This window comes from Dermacentor andersoni, chromosome 10 (genome assembly GCF_023375885.2).
Source record: "Dermacentor andersoni chromosome 10, qqDerAnde1_hic_scaffold, whole genome shotgun sequence".
Lineage (NCBI taxonomy): Eukaryota > Metazoa > Arthropoda > Arachnida > Ixodida > Ixodidae > Dermacentor > Dermacentor andersoni.
In genome coordinates, this window is record NC_092823.1 from 46,810,302 (window position 1) to 46,824,630 (window position 14,329).

Sequence of the window (14,329 nt, forward strand, 5' to 3'; positions counted from 1 at the left end):
ATTACCCAAGCTGACCATGTTTCTCCTAGGAAGTAAGAAACTTGGACAAATTATATGTGCCATGACGGTGGCATTCACAGTCTACAGCATACTTAAACGGTGTTTCATTGAAGTAGTAGTTCATTTATTCACTCTGGTCTTACTGAAAGGCTTTTACGTGCAAAAACCACTTTCTCTTTATGAGGCACTCCGTAGGGGAGGACTCCGGAAATTTCGACCACCTGGGGTTCTTGAAGGTGCACCTAAATCTAAGTACACGGGTGTTTTCGCATTTCGCCCCCCATCGAAATGCGGCCGCCGTGGCTGGGATTCGATCCCGCGACCTCGTGCTCGGCAGCCCAACACCATAGCCACTAACCAACCGCGGCGGGTTTACTGAATGTTTGGAAGATCTCGCACAATCAAGAGTGGCACATACTCAGTCCCCCAAGTTTCAGCTTGCTTGAGCCACTAGGTGCGTGCCGGCGCCCCTCTTGCGGAAGGGACAACGTAGACTACTCCCGAATAGTCAACTTGACCGCTGCTGTCTCGCCTAGCAGATAACTTGGGACCATTAGCGTGTAACATTGGATGTATACCGAAAGAGAGAACCTTTATACTGCGCATGTGATGTTGGGTTGTGTCCATTCTTGACCAATCACCCGGAGTTCGTGTGCCAAGGTGTTGCAAGGGGACTTAGCTATAAATATTTTAAAACGATAAAGCCCAGATTCGCAACATACACTTCCGTGTCGAGAACGGTTTCGTGTTGGATAGCCATTGTAAAGAAAAACGCAGCGAGTATATTGGGAGAGTAGACGTTGCTATGAGGTTTGAACTGCGGTGCAGTAAGAAGAATCATATATACTGTGTCGTGGTGTGATTAGGCACATTGGATAGCCGACATAGTGCCCCATTGTGTGTCTGCTGATGTCTCCATCAGATGGTGTCGGGATTAACAGAGAGTAGGAGGATACGCTACTTGTTACACAATACAGCGGTCCCCGACTTTGGTATTTATCTTGTATGGCTTGTACTGCAGTAATTTATTTTATTTCTTGTAAAAATTTCTTGTGGTTGACAAATTTCTGCATCCCATTAGAAGTACTTTTTTATTCGGTGAGTGCTAACGTGTTCTGCATTGTTTGTCTCAAAAAATTACAGTCTGAGTGTGTTTGTTAATCATAAGTCTTCGATATACAGGGTCGCAAGAAGCAGGAGAAGCAACAGGCGGTGCCCAGTTTGGCGCAACAGGTAACCAAACGTGGAACCATCCGCATCGAGAGCCTCACACGACTCAGCAAGCTCCTCCGGTCATCGCTTCTTCAGACAATGCAACTGCGACCGGAAGCGAATCCCCTTCGACGTACCCTCTTTCTCCAGACGGCAAGGATGCAGTATTCAATAGCCTCATATATACTGCTGAGTCTCCAGTATTCAACGCTATAGGAGGCAGACATCCTACGTGTTCAATAATTCCATTCCTAGCCGGGCACCTCGAATGCGAAGCTCTGCTCGTGTAGCGGTAGATTCTGAAAAGTCATTTGAAAACACACAAAAAAACCTGATTATTTATTTTTATTTTATTTTATTTATTTATTTATTTATTTATTTATTTATTTATTTATTTATTTATAAGCCTACTGCAGTACTTGAGGCCATTGCAGAGATGAGTCGTTTAACAATTAGTTATTAGGTGCGTTTTTTCAAGGCCGCCCACTCTTCGCTTGTAGCGGCCGAAGTGAAAAGGTGGTTCCCGCGACTGCTTTTTCGGCGGCAAAAAGAGGCGTGGCAAACTTTAATGCGGAGTAATGGAATGTGAACCTTGAAATGATGATCCAACCGCTAGAACACATACCCTGGAGGGAGGAAATATTTAGGAGTTGGGTTATTATAAATAATTTTCTGAAATAGGTGTGAGTGGAAACGCTTGCGGCACGATCAAAGTGCCCGTAGGCCTAAGTTAGCTATAATTAATAAAAAAATCTGACGCCGCGAGAGTAATTAGAAACCACGTATCGGGCGGGGCGGTTATGAACACATTCAAGGGCGCTCATTATTGCGTAGCAACACGAATCCTCATGGGAGCGTTCACATTCTACCTCTGATCTATGCCGTCACTCGGTGGGAGTTGCGCAAGCAACCACTACAAAAAATTCCGATGTTCGTCAGGGATCACCGCTCGGATACCGAACTGGTATCATGCCATCTACCCATCTCCTAAAATCACGAGGTGGACATGCACCTGGTGTCATTTATAGCCACTCGGCAAAGAAGCTGCTCCTGAATACCCCACTGGTGTGACTGGCTCTACAGGACGCCATAAAGCTGGAGTAGAATATGCTACAGGCACCCCACATTCTACGGCAGCGGGTATAGGAGTAGGAAACTATGCCGAAGACACATATTACTGAATTAGCAAAATTTGCGCACTAATAACGGCTCCTAGTATGAGAAACATTATGCTAAGTGGAAGTGCAGCACAAGCTGTAAAGTTGACATAAACTTGTTGTTTACAGTGGTAATTAACGATATTATTTGGTCGTACTTCTGTGCAAATTTTTTTCATGTACCTTACGAATACTCTTTTGACAAAATGGCCAAGTTCAAAGATAATATATTTGTAGTATAAATATACTATATTTGCGATGAACAGGAAAGTCTGAACACACGACCTTCTTGCAAGGCTAGCCCTTTAGACAGACTTTTATTTCCTTTCTTGCCTCTTCTTCTTTTGTCGGCAACGCGCGCTCCGCGGGAATACTTCGACAAAGCCTGGAAAGATGGAGTCTGTTCGCCATTGAACACGCGTGAAACGTCGAGGGACTGGAGAAAGTGATGGCGAGGGAGTAGGAAGTGGAGAAAACGGGGCATATCAACACTGCGTATAGCACTGCTGTCGATGAAAGCAGCTTTGAGTCGGTCAGCTGAAACGGCTGTTGCATAATCATAGATGTTACATGTGAAGTTTTTAAATTCTGAAAGAAAGAGATACACAGAGACAGCGCTGTCTCTGTGTGTCGGTTTCTTTCTACGTCATCGTAGCATCGCGCTTACACATTCCGTCATAGATTAAAACCAACTAGCCCGCCAACGTATTAACAAAATTACCAAGGACGATGTCAAGCGCGCAAAGGTAAACATGAACACATCGCTCTCGATGAGCACGCAAACTAGATGTCAAAATGCTGGAGCGACGATTCGCGGCAGCTGCAGCGGTCGAATTTACCTTCGTGCAGCTCTCGCTTCAACGCGAATAAAATGTCGAAAGCACAGCGCAAACGGACCTACCAGCACCACACGCACTCTGAAAACATCGCAGATTGCTTTGAAGATGAGGCCCGCGTGGGCGTGCACTTTGGCCACGTTGCAGATCGCATTTAAGATATGGCGCCTTCACAGCCACGCCAGAAGCAGCATGCGCCGAACTTCAGGCCATCGAGTAAAGCGGCTGGCCTTGGTTAAAGCGTAGCCGTTTTTTTTTATCGACGAAGGGGTCCGATGACATCTATGTGGACCTTTTGGAGGTGTTCAGTGGGCGAGATGAATTATTTTAGGGGACTTCGGATGGGGCGATATGTCTTAGCTCTATGGCAAGCCAGACAAGAGCGTGTGCATGCCTGCATGTCGACATTCGTGCCTGGCTAAACGTAGCGCCCTGCAACGAGCCTTTGGGAAGCCTTGATTCCAGAGTGAACGAGAGAATGTAAATGCTCAGAGATGCGGCGTCTGAGATGATGCGGAACGAAGGTTCGATCGCTACCAGTGGACCCGTCAGAAGTGGGAAGCACGTCACCTTGGCACGGAAAATGTCGCAGGTCCAAGCTGTCTGGTTAGGATCTGAGGTGTTGAAGTTCGTCGTTCTGGTGCACGATGGGCAATTCTTCTTTGGAAACGTCAGTCGTTGCAATGGCTTTGACTTATTTGAGCACGTATGCTGGAATATATAATGACCCTTCGTAAAGGTGAAATTGCACCGAAAACTCGGTGAGGTAAACGAGTGGTATTATTTCACCAGGGAAGTACGTGATTCATGTACAGCCGAAACCTTGAATGAGGTCTTGTGGTGCATAAACAGCGTGAAACGGCGGCCTTCGAAGAAGTAGTGAAAGTGCTTGAGGGATAGGTAAGCTGAAAGAAGGTCTCAGCCGAGAGTGCTATACGTTGTATCTGCTTCTGATAATGTTTGAGAATAAAACGAGTGGATGCAAAGCATCAGCCATATATTGCTGAAGCACTGTGCCGACGGCAAAACCCGAAGCATCCACCATGACTGCTGGGGGCCTAGGGTGCTGGGTGTACAGGCAACGTAGCATTCGCCACTTGCGTTTTATTGACCGTCAATGCTTTGTCTGTCAGCTGTCACCACAATAAATATAATGTGGTCTTGGTGGTGTTGAGGACCGTTCACAAACATTTGGTTGCAGCAGCGCAAGGGGCAAGATGTCCTTAAACGTTCAGGAAACCTACAAAACGTCGTAACTGCCGCATTAAAGTGGGGCGAGGAATGTTCGTGATGGCCTTGACTTTGGAAGCAAGTGGCGTGATGCCTTCGTCGTTCACGAGCTGGGCGCGGGAATCGATAGAAGAAACACCAAAGCCACACTTGGTGATGTTCATGGCAAGGCTGTGAGACTGAAGGGAATGGAAGAGAAGCCACAAGTACTGAACAACATCTCTATTCAGGCGCTGGCCACAAGAATGTGATCAACGTGGGCGAAATTGAACGAGTCTGCGAACTGGCTAATGAATGAAACTGGCATGTTTGTGCGGCATTCTTCAGGTCGAAAGGCATCCGCAGTAACTCAATGAGTCCCAACGGCATATTGATCGCTGTTTTTGCTATGTCCTTTGGAGCCGTAGAAATTTGATGTTAGGATTTGGCTAGGTCGATCTTGGAAAAAATCTGGGCACCGTGGAGACCAACAGTGAAGTCTTGGATACTTGATAAAGGGTACGGATCAGGCATTGCAGTACCGATTCGCGCGCGATAATTTCGGCAAGAGCGCCAATCACAGTTCTTTTTGGGTACCATGTGAAAGGCGGCGGGAGTAAAATGAGCTGCTAGAGGTACGAGAAAGCCAATTTCAAAGATATGCTCTTACTCGTTCCTGGCCGTGCGTAGCTTCTGTGGCGCAAGCTGACGTTGCGATGCATGGCATGGTGGGTCATTGTTGATTATGTGAGGCTGAAAACTGACAAAACTGGTATAGTCCAATCAGGGGACGCAGTTGAAGGCAGGTTTTCGTGAATGAAGGCGGAAAATGCCTCCGGTACCACGTCTTGCCATGAAGGCTAATGGAGCAGCCGAAGAAGGTTTACCAGCTATGATGGATCCGGTAGTGGAATCTACGATCGTCTTGTATGCCATGTCAACAAGGAGGCCGAAATGGGAGAAGTCGGCGCTTTGTATACGGTGGTTAACAGTAGAAACAAAGAATAGCAAACAAAAAGTTCTACGAGGGCCGAGGTTGAGGATGAGCGATTTGCGACGGAAAACAGGAATGCTCGAACCATTCAGGGATTACAATCGCAGAATGGGTGTGCAGCGTTTGTCCTCCGCTCTTGCCAGCAACACGTTTACCTCAACACCTGCGTCAACGAGAAATTTCAGTCCATTGACGGACTCAGGGACGAAGAAAAGGTGACTGGAGTTTTCTCGGGGGCCACTTGTCGCCGCTAGTCCTTCCTGAGATTGTTTCCCGTCCTGCAACAAGGGCGTGTGCACCGCGTTGCCGAAACACCAAAGCGTCGATTGCACCAGCATAGGGATGGGAGCTGGTCAAAGGATTGCTCGTGAGAGGAGGGGCGAGCCGGCGACGGCGACCGAGAGGGAAACAGGCGATGAACACGTTGGTTGGTGGACATACCTTTAAGTGCAGCAGTGAAGAGATCCGAGAAGTCTCAAGCGAAAAGCCAAAAAACCATCCTACTGTGCAATCGAAGGATGGACCATGGCGTGGCGTAAACGATCGCGAAGTAGTTGGATGAAAGCTAGCGGTTTCGGCTAAGGCCACTTGGGAAGCAACGAGGTTAGGAGATGGCACCTCGCAGAGTTTGTCGGCCAAAGACGCCAGCGCAGAAAGTTGATGGTGCAATGCGCCTAGTAGCACTGTTTGGACATGAACGTGGAGGCATTGCAGGAACAGATACTTGAGAAGTGCCTCATCGAAGGCGGTGGCCTGTGGTTCCAGTAGATGCTGCATATGTCGAAGGCGCTGGGATGGCTGACAATTGCCGAGCTATGTGGTGATAGGGGCCCTTGCAGGCGGCGTCTCTCGGAAAGGACAGTGCGCTCCACGGTAGCAGCCTTCAAGGTGTCGTAGGGCGTTGGAGACTGAGGTGCAGTCAGGAGGTCACGCACACGGAGGGCGACGTCCCCAGGTAAGGCAGCAAGTATAGATAGGCGTAGTGGGTCTGTTGACAGGTTACGTGCGTGGCCTGGAAGCTGGTCTCCGCCTGAAGCAACCAGATGTCAGGAAGCTTGTGGCGGTATGGTGGCATATTGACAGCGTAGTGTACAAAATGTAGAAAGAGGAGCAGCGATGCCGAGCTGAGCGGTCGGGGCAAAGTAGAATCAGCCCTTCAGGCTGATTTTTATTTTCTTTCGAAGGCGCTGCTCGCACCTCTCTTATTTCTTTCTTTCGCCGGCACCACGTGCTCCATGGTCAGACTTCGTCACATATATAAACAACAACATGATTTACATTGGTAAATCATCTATTAATTATCTTCTAAACGGTAAGCGAAGCAAGGAGATCTGGTGCTGTATTTAGGGAAAGAATTATTAGTATATCTGCATAAATAAAATGTGGTAGGGTCATTGTCATAGTCATCACTAATTGTTAGAGTGATACGATGATTAGCGATAAAGAGCATTTTTTTTAAATATACAACCTTATGAAGGTAAATTTTAAAATTAGCTTTCTAGAAGTTGCAAAACCACTCTATTATTTCACATAAGACGCTTCATTAACGTCATATCAGCCGATACTGTTACTGGAGAGGTGTTTGGATTGCATGCAAAACTATAATACACTTCGATGAAACCATGCTTTCGTGTATTCTTTCTGACTATAGCTACATCTCTTGGCCTATGAGCATGGTAGAGAAAGTTTCAATGCTTCCGCTGTGGCTTGCTTTAAGCTTATGTGAACAAGAATTTCCATTGCATATTATAAACATGGATGGCGGTTGTTTACAATTGTTCTCTTGTGATTGTTCTATTTCTAATTTTTCGCCTCCTTTAGATTTGAAATGCCGCTATCACGAACAAGAGACCGTACCCAAGAACTGCAGTTCTTTGAAATACTACTTCGACCATGCTTCGAGAGTCTGCAAGACTACGTGTAACTCAGGAGCGCCATTTAAAACAGGGTGGGAATGTAGCTGGATATGCCGGAGCGGTGAGGAATTAATTTGTTAAGTGCGCATTTTGTCCAACTGTGAATTATTGGTAACGTTTTTTTTCGTTTATCGCTACCTCTGAAGCATTACTTCACCCTTGCTACGTTATTTATTTTATGTTATTTGTTACAAAATACTCAGTGTTTCATTCACATGCCTGAGCAATAAACCTTTAATTATAGAAAGAAACGTTAACCTACTGCTAGCCTCAAAGAAGCACAAACGAAAATATTCTCTATCTGCAAACTTTACCATTTATCTTTCGTTCTTTACCTGAACCGGTACATATCTATTTGTTTTACACTTGCATCCTGTTGGAGCGTGTTTCTTATAGAGGCAGTGGTGGTGTATGCAATGATAAAAGAGCTGGAAGTGTTTTGACGTACCCCCTAAACATTACAAAAATTACACTGTAAGCATGTATTTATGGTATTATTCCCTTCCCGAAAAAGACATTTTAGAAATTAACATGTGTCGGCTGTACTTAACACATGTATCTCTTCATTTCCAGTGATCCATTGCTTTATTCAGCGGCCTGCCGTACTTTGCGCTGGTCGCCAAACAACCACCATTTACTACTTCGACATTTTCAAAGGAATGTGCTTTCCGCAACAAGGATGCTCATACAGAGGGAACAATTTTCCCACACTGCATGAATGTCAACGCACTTGCGGTGTATGTAAGTACACACAGAATTTCGCGCAGTTCCATCAAGTAATATCGCGGGCACAATCCTGAAAATCGGAGAAATAATGTTACCAGTATAATTGATTAACTGATTAACTGATTCGATTTCCTAGCCCGGCATATACTAAACATTGAGACAACGCAGCCTAAAGAAAACGAAAATAATGCTTGAGAAGAGCGAACTGATGGAATAGCTGGTGATCTTGCATACTAAAAAGATATTGCGCCAAAACAACAAACACAAGAAAGACGCCCGTGGTGTCGTCTCCTGTCTTGTGTGTATTGTTTTGGAGCAAAATCTTTGCAGTATGAAAATAATGCTGTGTCGAGGTACTGCTTCTAGTCTATCTGTCCATGCGCTGAGAATTCATACCAGCTTCAAGTTTCTTGTCCAGCTTCAAGTTTCATTCCTTGACGTCGACAGCCGTGTCAAGGCCTTGATTTGTTGAACATATATTTTATAGGGTCAAGCCCTAGTGCTGCATTGCAGACCCAATCTTTCATATTGAAATAAAGATTTTAACTGAACAAAGCTTTGTTTACAGAACTCTTGCTGGCCTCTATTGCTTAGCACACCTTGATATGCTAGCTACATTAATCTGAAAGCCCAGCTTTTATATTAGGTGCAAAGCGTGACTTCTCACACATCTATCTGTTAATGTGATGTAAACTATAGAGTGCCAGATACCTGTATTTGATGTTGCATTTGAAACGAACCTCGTCCTGTCACGGGATATAAAGTCGGCAGCTTTTTGTCTTTCGATCGATTATTGTGAGGAATGTAGCTTCCCTTAAAGGTAAGTGCTCATTAATGCAGGTGTCAAGACCTTTCGGGTTAGCAGCCTGATGATTTTCTGGGTATAAATCTTCTGCGACAGTGATAGCGATAAACTCTTTTATCCTTTAGTCTACCAGTCGTGCTTGCTGGAACACATTATTTACCTACTTAATTACTTTTCTTTTTGATATCTGCAATACTCCGCAGGCGAGGTTCTATGTGACACTTGGCTTTAGTAATGATGTTAGCAATACAGAGAAGTGATGGCAGCCTGCAAGTTGATGTAGTTAGTATGAATATGACCATCCGCAAAGCGATAATCTCATTCGATGGAAGGGAGTTAAAAAAAGCTCAGTGCCCCTCCACTTTGAGAAGAATGATGACAGATGAAGCTGGGTATGTGGGCCCCTAATAGCGAACTGCACCTCCGCCGTGGGTAGGCCCGGCATTGAACTATCTTCGGGATCGGCCCACATATGAGGAGCTCTTAACTCCTGCGTCATCTACGCCGCGGTTCGGCGCGGCATTGGACTATCTTCAGGATTTTTCCTACACGAAGGAACGATAGTGGGGAAAGTAGCCCTTAACAGCTTCACTGTAAAACCAGTGTAGTTTGGTTGCTCAATATATGCCAGTGGGTAAACCGACCTCTGGTGTCCGATACGGCTGGAGGTCCACAGAGCAGGCTTAATAATAGAGCTGCCAGGTGATAACGAATAATAGGATTTAGGAAAATGCAAAGCCTGGACGCATTGCATGGTATTTGTAGGCTAGGCGCGCAGGATTTGACCTTTAAGCAATCTTCCTACGCACCTTTTCATAATGTGGGTCGCCTGAGAATGCTCAAGTCTTGCTTTTAGGTAGAGATATATGAACCCGTTGGCTGCTTCGAGAGATCGCCAATGATAATCTCTTGGTTGATCTGACGGCCTGAAGAAATTATCTGGATTTTCTAATTTACTTTAGGGAAAGGTGTCTTGAGAGTTGCCATGTCGAGTCTTGGAAATTCTCTGTTGCAAGTCACCTGCTGCGCTACTGCACAAGTCATTGAGATCAGTGGGCCACAGTGTTGTGTGGCCCATCAATAATGTCGTCCATTAATAAACGCAAATCAGTCGTCATAACCGGATTTTCAAAAATCTGGCAATTTGATGTGCCTTACCAGCATGTACTGAATAACACTCTATGGATCGTGTCTCTTTTCTCGGTAACCAGCCTATGTTCTGGTTGTCTCCAGGCTTCTTACGAAGAATTACCGAAAGGCCAGTTACATAATTCCAAAAAATAGTGACACATACAACGTGCACGTTCCATGATAGTCGGCGGCGTTACTGAGCAGACTGCGGTTTTGTTAATCCGTTTTGTTTATTGACTTATAGTGAATTTTCTAGATATAATGCTGTATTTACGAACAGGCGATACCTACTGGCGCACTATTCAATGTCATTGAATCACAACTGCTATACCTTGTTTGGTAAAAGAAAAACGCACCGGCATTAGTGTAATTGGAAACGTTCATTTTACAGACACAGGGACGAAGCAGCAGGCAGAAGTAGCCAGACATACCAGTTACGCCGTTCCAAGCAATACCCGACCATCAAGGCCCCAATTAGAAGCGCCGAATACTGTTCGAGGATTTACAGGAGCCGAACAATCGAATAACGTTGCAGAGGCCACCGGAGGTAGTGAATCAAGTGTCCGGCGAAGCACAGGGGGCAGAGACTTAACAGAAGTGAGTGAAGCAGGATTAGGACATTCGAGTGCTTTAGTGAACGCTGCAAATGGCAATGCTGCAGGAACACATTACAATATGTCAACAGAGTCCACTCCAGGCCCCGGAATATCAGGCCCATATCCCGCTGCTATTTCTAATTCTCCACTACATAATGGAGAAGGAGTCGCTTACTCACCTGATACAACGCATTTCACAACAGCCAACAAAGTACATTTGCGAAACCCAGTAAATGTTGCTGGCTCAACCGGAAGCAGTGCACCAGAAGCCGGATATTCCAATATGAAACCAGACTCTAGAGATAGAAACATACCAGGAGTACGGCCCAGCCCTCATGTAAGGCATTCTGCAAGCAGCAACGAGCCAGTAGAAGAAGCCATTTCAGGTGCCAGAAGCTCCCCAGGAGGCGACAGAAGAGGAAGTGGCCACGCCAATAGGCACTCAATACGTGCAGACGTAAACCAAACAGACTTCCGACACCACGCTGGTCCAGTGACTTCATCAGCAGGTAATAGAGAAGAGGCACTATCTTCCACCGTTCTCAGAAGTTCGACAGGGGGCCGTGAAACCTGGGGAAGGCACTCCAGTGGGGAACCACAGCCTACGGAAGAGAGTGGATCAGGAGTTCGAAACCACCGCGGTGCAGGACGTTCCGCAGTTCGCAACGAAACAGGAAAAGCACACCCAGAAACTGTAACAGGCTCCTCCTCGCAAGGCGACGAAAAAGAATCCGTAAACTCCAATGATGTCTCACTTATTTCAGGAGGAAACCCAGCAAGGGCTTTGCACCACCCTGATGTAACGCACTCCACGGTAGGACAGGGAAGATATGCAAGCGTGAGACACTCTACAGGTGGTGTCGGAAGAGAAGGTGGATCACTCAATACTTTCCCGCAATCTAGTGAAGGTAGCGCCGGAGCACGCGGAAACCATCCTAACTTGCCACCTTCTACAGCAGGCAATATGCCCGAAGCAGGACACCTCTTACGTTTGGTGGGTTCTGCAGGAGACCGCAGAATAGAATCCGGACACTTCAGTGTTGCCCCACATGCCCCACAAGGAAGCGTAACAGGTCCCGCAGTGAGTTCTGTCTCGACAGGTACTGCAACATCTGGCCTGACTGGAAAAGTGTACCCCAATATTAATAGGCGGCACACAGGAAGTGGTGCGTCAACAGCTACATACCCTCTTGGGCTCACAGAGGCCGAAATATTGAAAGGAGCAGCAACAGTACAGGAAATTTTTGCAGCAATTCAGGATTTCATTGGCACTTTGCCGTTCAATTCCCTGCGAAAAAAAAACCGGTGGCGGACGAGGCGCCAGGAGTTGACTAGTGACTCACCTTAACAGACGCTCAGGTAAGATTTTTATCCTCACTATGGGTGAATGTGCATGGAAATGATTTTGTTTCACACACATGACTGAAAAACGCCCATGAGCTGCCATAAACGTTTTACCAAGCCTCCTTTAGTCACCAATGCAACCGTTGCTTGTGCAGTAGGCAATATGCACTGCATCTACATGAAAATAATATATCGGTTAGTCGAGAGATATAACTCGCACGATCGACTGCCTACTTGCCGTCTATGTTGGAAGGAGAACTTCAAAAGTATTGACATAGTCTATAAAAAATTAAGACGGCGGATTTGCAGTTGTAAGTTGGCGCTATCAATGACCGAAGCTAGCAGAAAGCGTTACATGTTTCTAGACTGTCCATTCATGAGTAAGAATGGACAGTCTAGAAAGATCAGGAAGCTCGAGCTTAGCAGGCAACGCTAATTGCCACTGGGCTGCCAAGTCAAGTGCGAGAAACATTGAATACATAACGTTGGTTGCCATCCTAATTCTGGAATTTGCAAAACTAACACCACAAAATACAGATAGTATTTGGGGATACTCGTGCTAAGCGAGCACTACAGGGCTACGAGGCTACAGTGATGGTCGTGCCACGTTCCATGAATTCCGCCAAGAGAACATCATTGCTAGGCCAGAACACAGTCGACATACACTTTCTGCTGGAGAAGTTGTTCTAATGAGTGGCTGTGGCACATACCCACAGCAGAGGATTGGTCATAAATCGGATGGTTAAAGTATGTGTATAAAAAGAAGGGAATTAATCATTTCAACTTTGTAGCTTAGAAAGTAAAATTTTTGTTTGTGGGATAAAAGCAATAAGAAAAAAATCGCGTATAAAATATAATCTAATAAATAAAAGAAAGCTATCGTGGGGAGGGAGAACGATCAGTCTAACATGGTAATCTGTTCGTTTCAATCAGGTAATTTTGCATTGCCAAGGGAAAATTTCCAACAGTGAACCCTATAATGGAGGCTGGCTCCAAAAGATACGATCACAAGCAGCGATAAATTTAGGCCAATATTGCGAAGTGCAATTTCCAGTAGTCGTTTTCTTATAACAGAAAAACGGCTGCAGGACAACAAGAAATTGTCTATGGTCTCCACTTCGCCAAAGAACCATCATAATAGGAGGGGATCAGACCAGAACTGTGTAGAGAGAAGTTCAACTTAGGTATGTGGCAGCGCAGCTTTGTGATGAACACTTCAATTTTTCGTGCTTGGGAAAAATCTCCGTGCCAAGTGTATAGAACGTTCACTTGAACTTCATTGTTTTCGGGCAATCAGAATGCATCCGCTGTCTGAATAGCTCTCTTGTTTCTTCAGTTTCCACACGCACACACACAGCGTGCGAACAAACGCAGGAAATTGAAGCTAGTCTAGCGAGACCGTAGCAGAAGGCAAACTCGAGTCTAGCGAATGACGTCACCGCAGGACCGTTCACCGCACCGCCATCGTTTTCACACGAGTCAAACACGCACTCGGGCTCATCAGGTACGCCTGTAAGCGTGTACCCAAGGCTCTCGGTAGTAGCGGAATGTTATAACTCTTCCCTGGCTCCGCTATCAATTCTATTTAAGGGACCATGACAATTTATTTGCTTGGTTTTGTTCTAGCGGTCTTCGCGTCGCTCGAATCCGTGGAAGTTGCTAAAGGCTGTTTCATATGCAGCAATCTATGAAAAAAGAAGAAAAAGCTCTTGCACCTTGCGTGTCGCACTGCTATTTTTTTAAGGCTTTCACATGCTTCGATGACGACGTCAGAGTTTGGCTATTTCTGTCGGAGCGATCTCCCTTTGCCTCGCTTGGAGATACTCAGGTTAGTTTTTGCATTCCGCCTAATTACATTAAAAATCTTAATAAATTAATCAACTTCACAATTATTATAACTAGGTGAAAAATGTTAGATCAAATTGCCGAGCAACATGAGAAATTCCCGATACAGCCTTCCGTAGCTCAATACGTGCTACATAAAAGTGATTTTCCAAGCTTGAAAGAAGCCCGCGAACACGCGCAAAATCGCAGCGCGAATGGGACCTTCAGGCGCTAGGCGTGTATTCGCAGGCTTCTCTCACGCTCGGAAAAACATATTTACGTAGCACGTAACGAGCAACAGAAAGCTGTATTGGGAAGTTTTCATGTTGTTCTGCAATTTTCTACTTCAGACGCTTGCCTTTACTTTGAGTTGTGGACAAGTTCGACTACGTCGTGACACCTGCTAGTGACCTGGTTAAACCAGATGGTAGAGCGGCTGCCCCAGAAATGCTGTGGTCCCAGGTTCGAGTCCGAGACCAGAACGAATTCTTCTTCAACTGCAAGGCTTTTATTTAGAGGAACACGTACGGGTTTTCATTGTAGCAATTGCTACGATTGGTGGATGTCTCATTTTCCCTC

At 45.8% G+C, this 14,329-nt stretch overlaps 1 protein-coding gene and 1 long non-coding RNA gene across 2 annotated transcripts in view; one reads left to right on the forward strand and one right to left on the reverse strand.

Annotated features, from left to right (window-relative positions):
- Nucleotides 1–14,329, reverse strand: part of LOC129380638 (uncharacterized) — a 251,218-nt gene that overhangs the window by 147,759 nt on the left and 89,130 nt on the right. The gene's annotated exons all lie outside the window — the stretch shown is intronic.
- The window catches only part of LOC126543401 (uncharacterized), a 29,139-nt gene that overhangs the window by 13,983 nt on the left and 827 nt on the right, over nt 1–14,329 (forward strand). Inside the window, exons 4-7 of the mRNA XM_055062283.2 lie at nt 1,183–1,365; nt 7,230–7,385; nt 7,898–8,065; nt 10,378–11,941. Coding sequence (XP_054918258.2) covers nt 1,183–1,365; nt 7,230–7,385; nt 7,898–8,065; nt 10,378–11,930 — 2,060 coding nt within the window. The 3' untranslated portion in view covers nt 11,931–11,941. The remainder of the gene's footprint in view (nt 1–1,182; nt 1,366–7,229; nt 7,386–7,897; nt 8,066–10,377; nt 11,942–14,329) is intronic.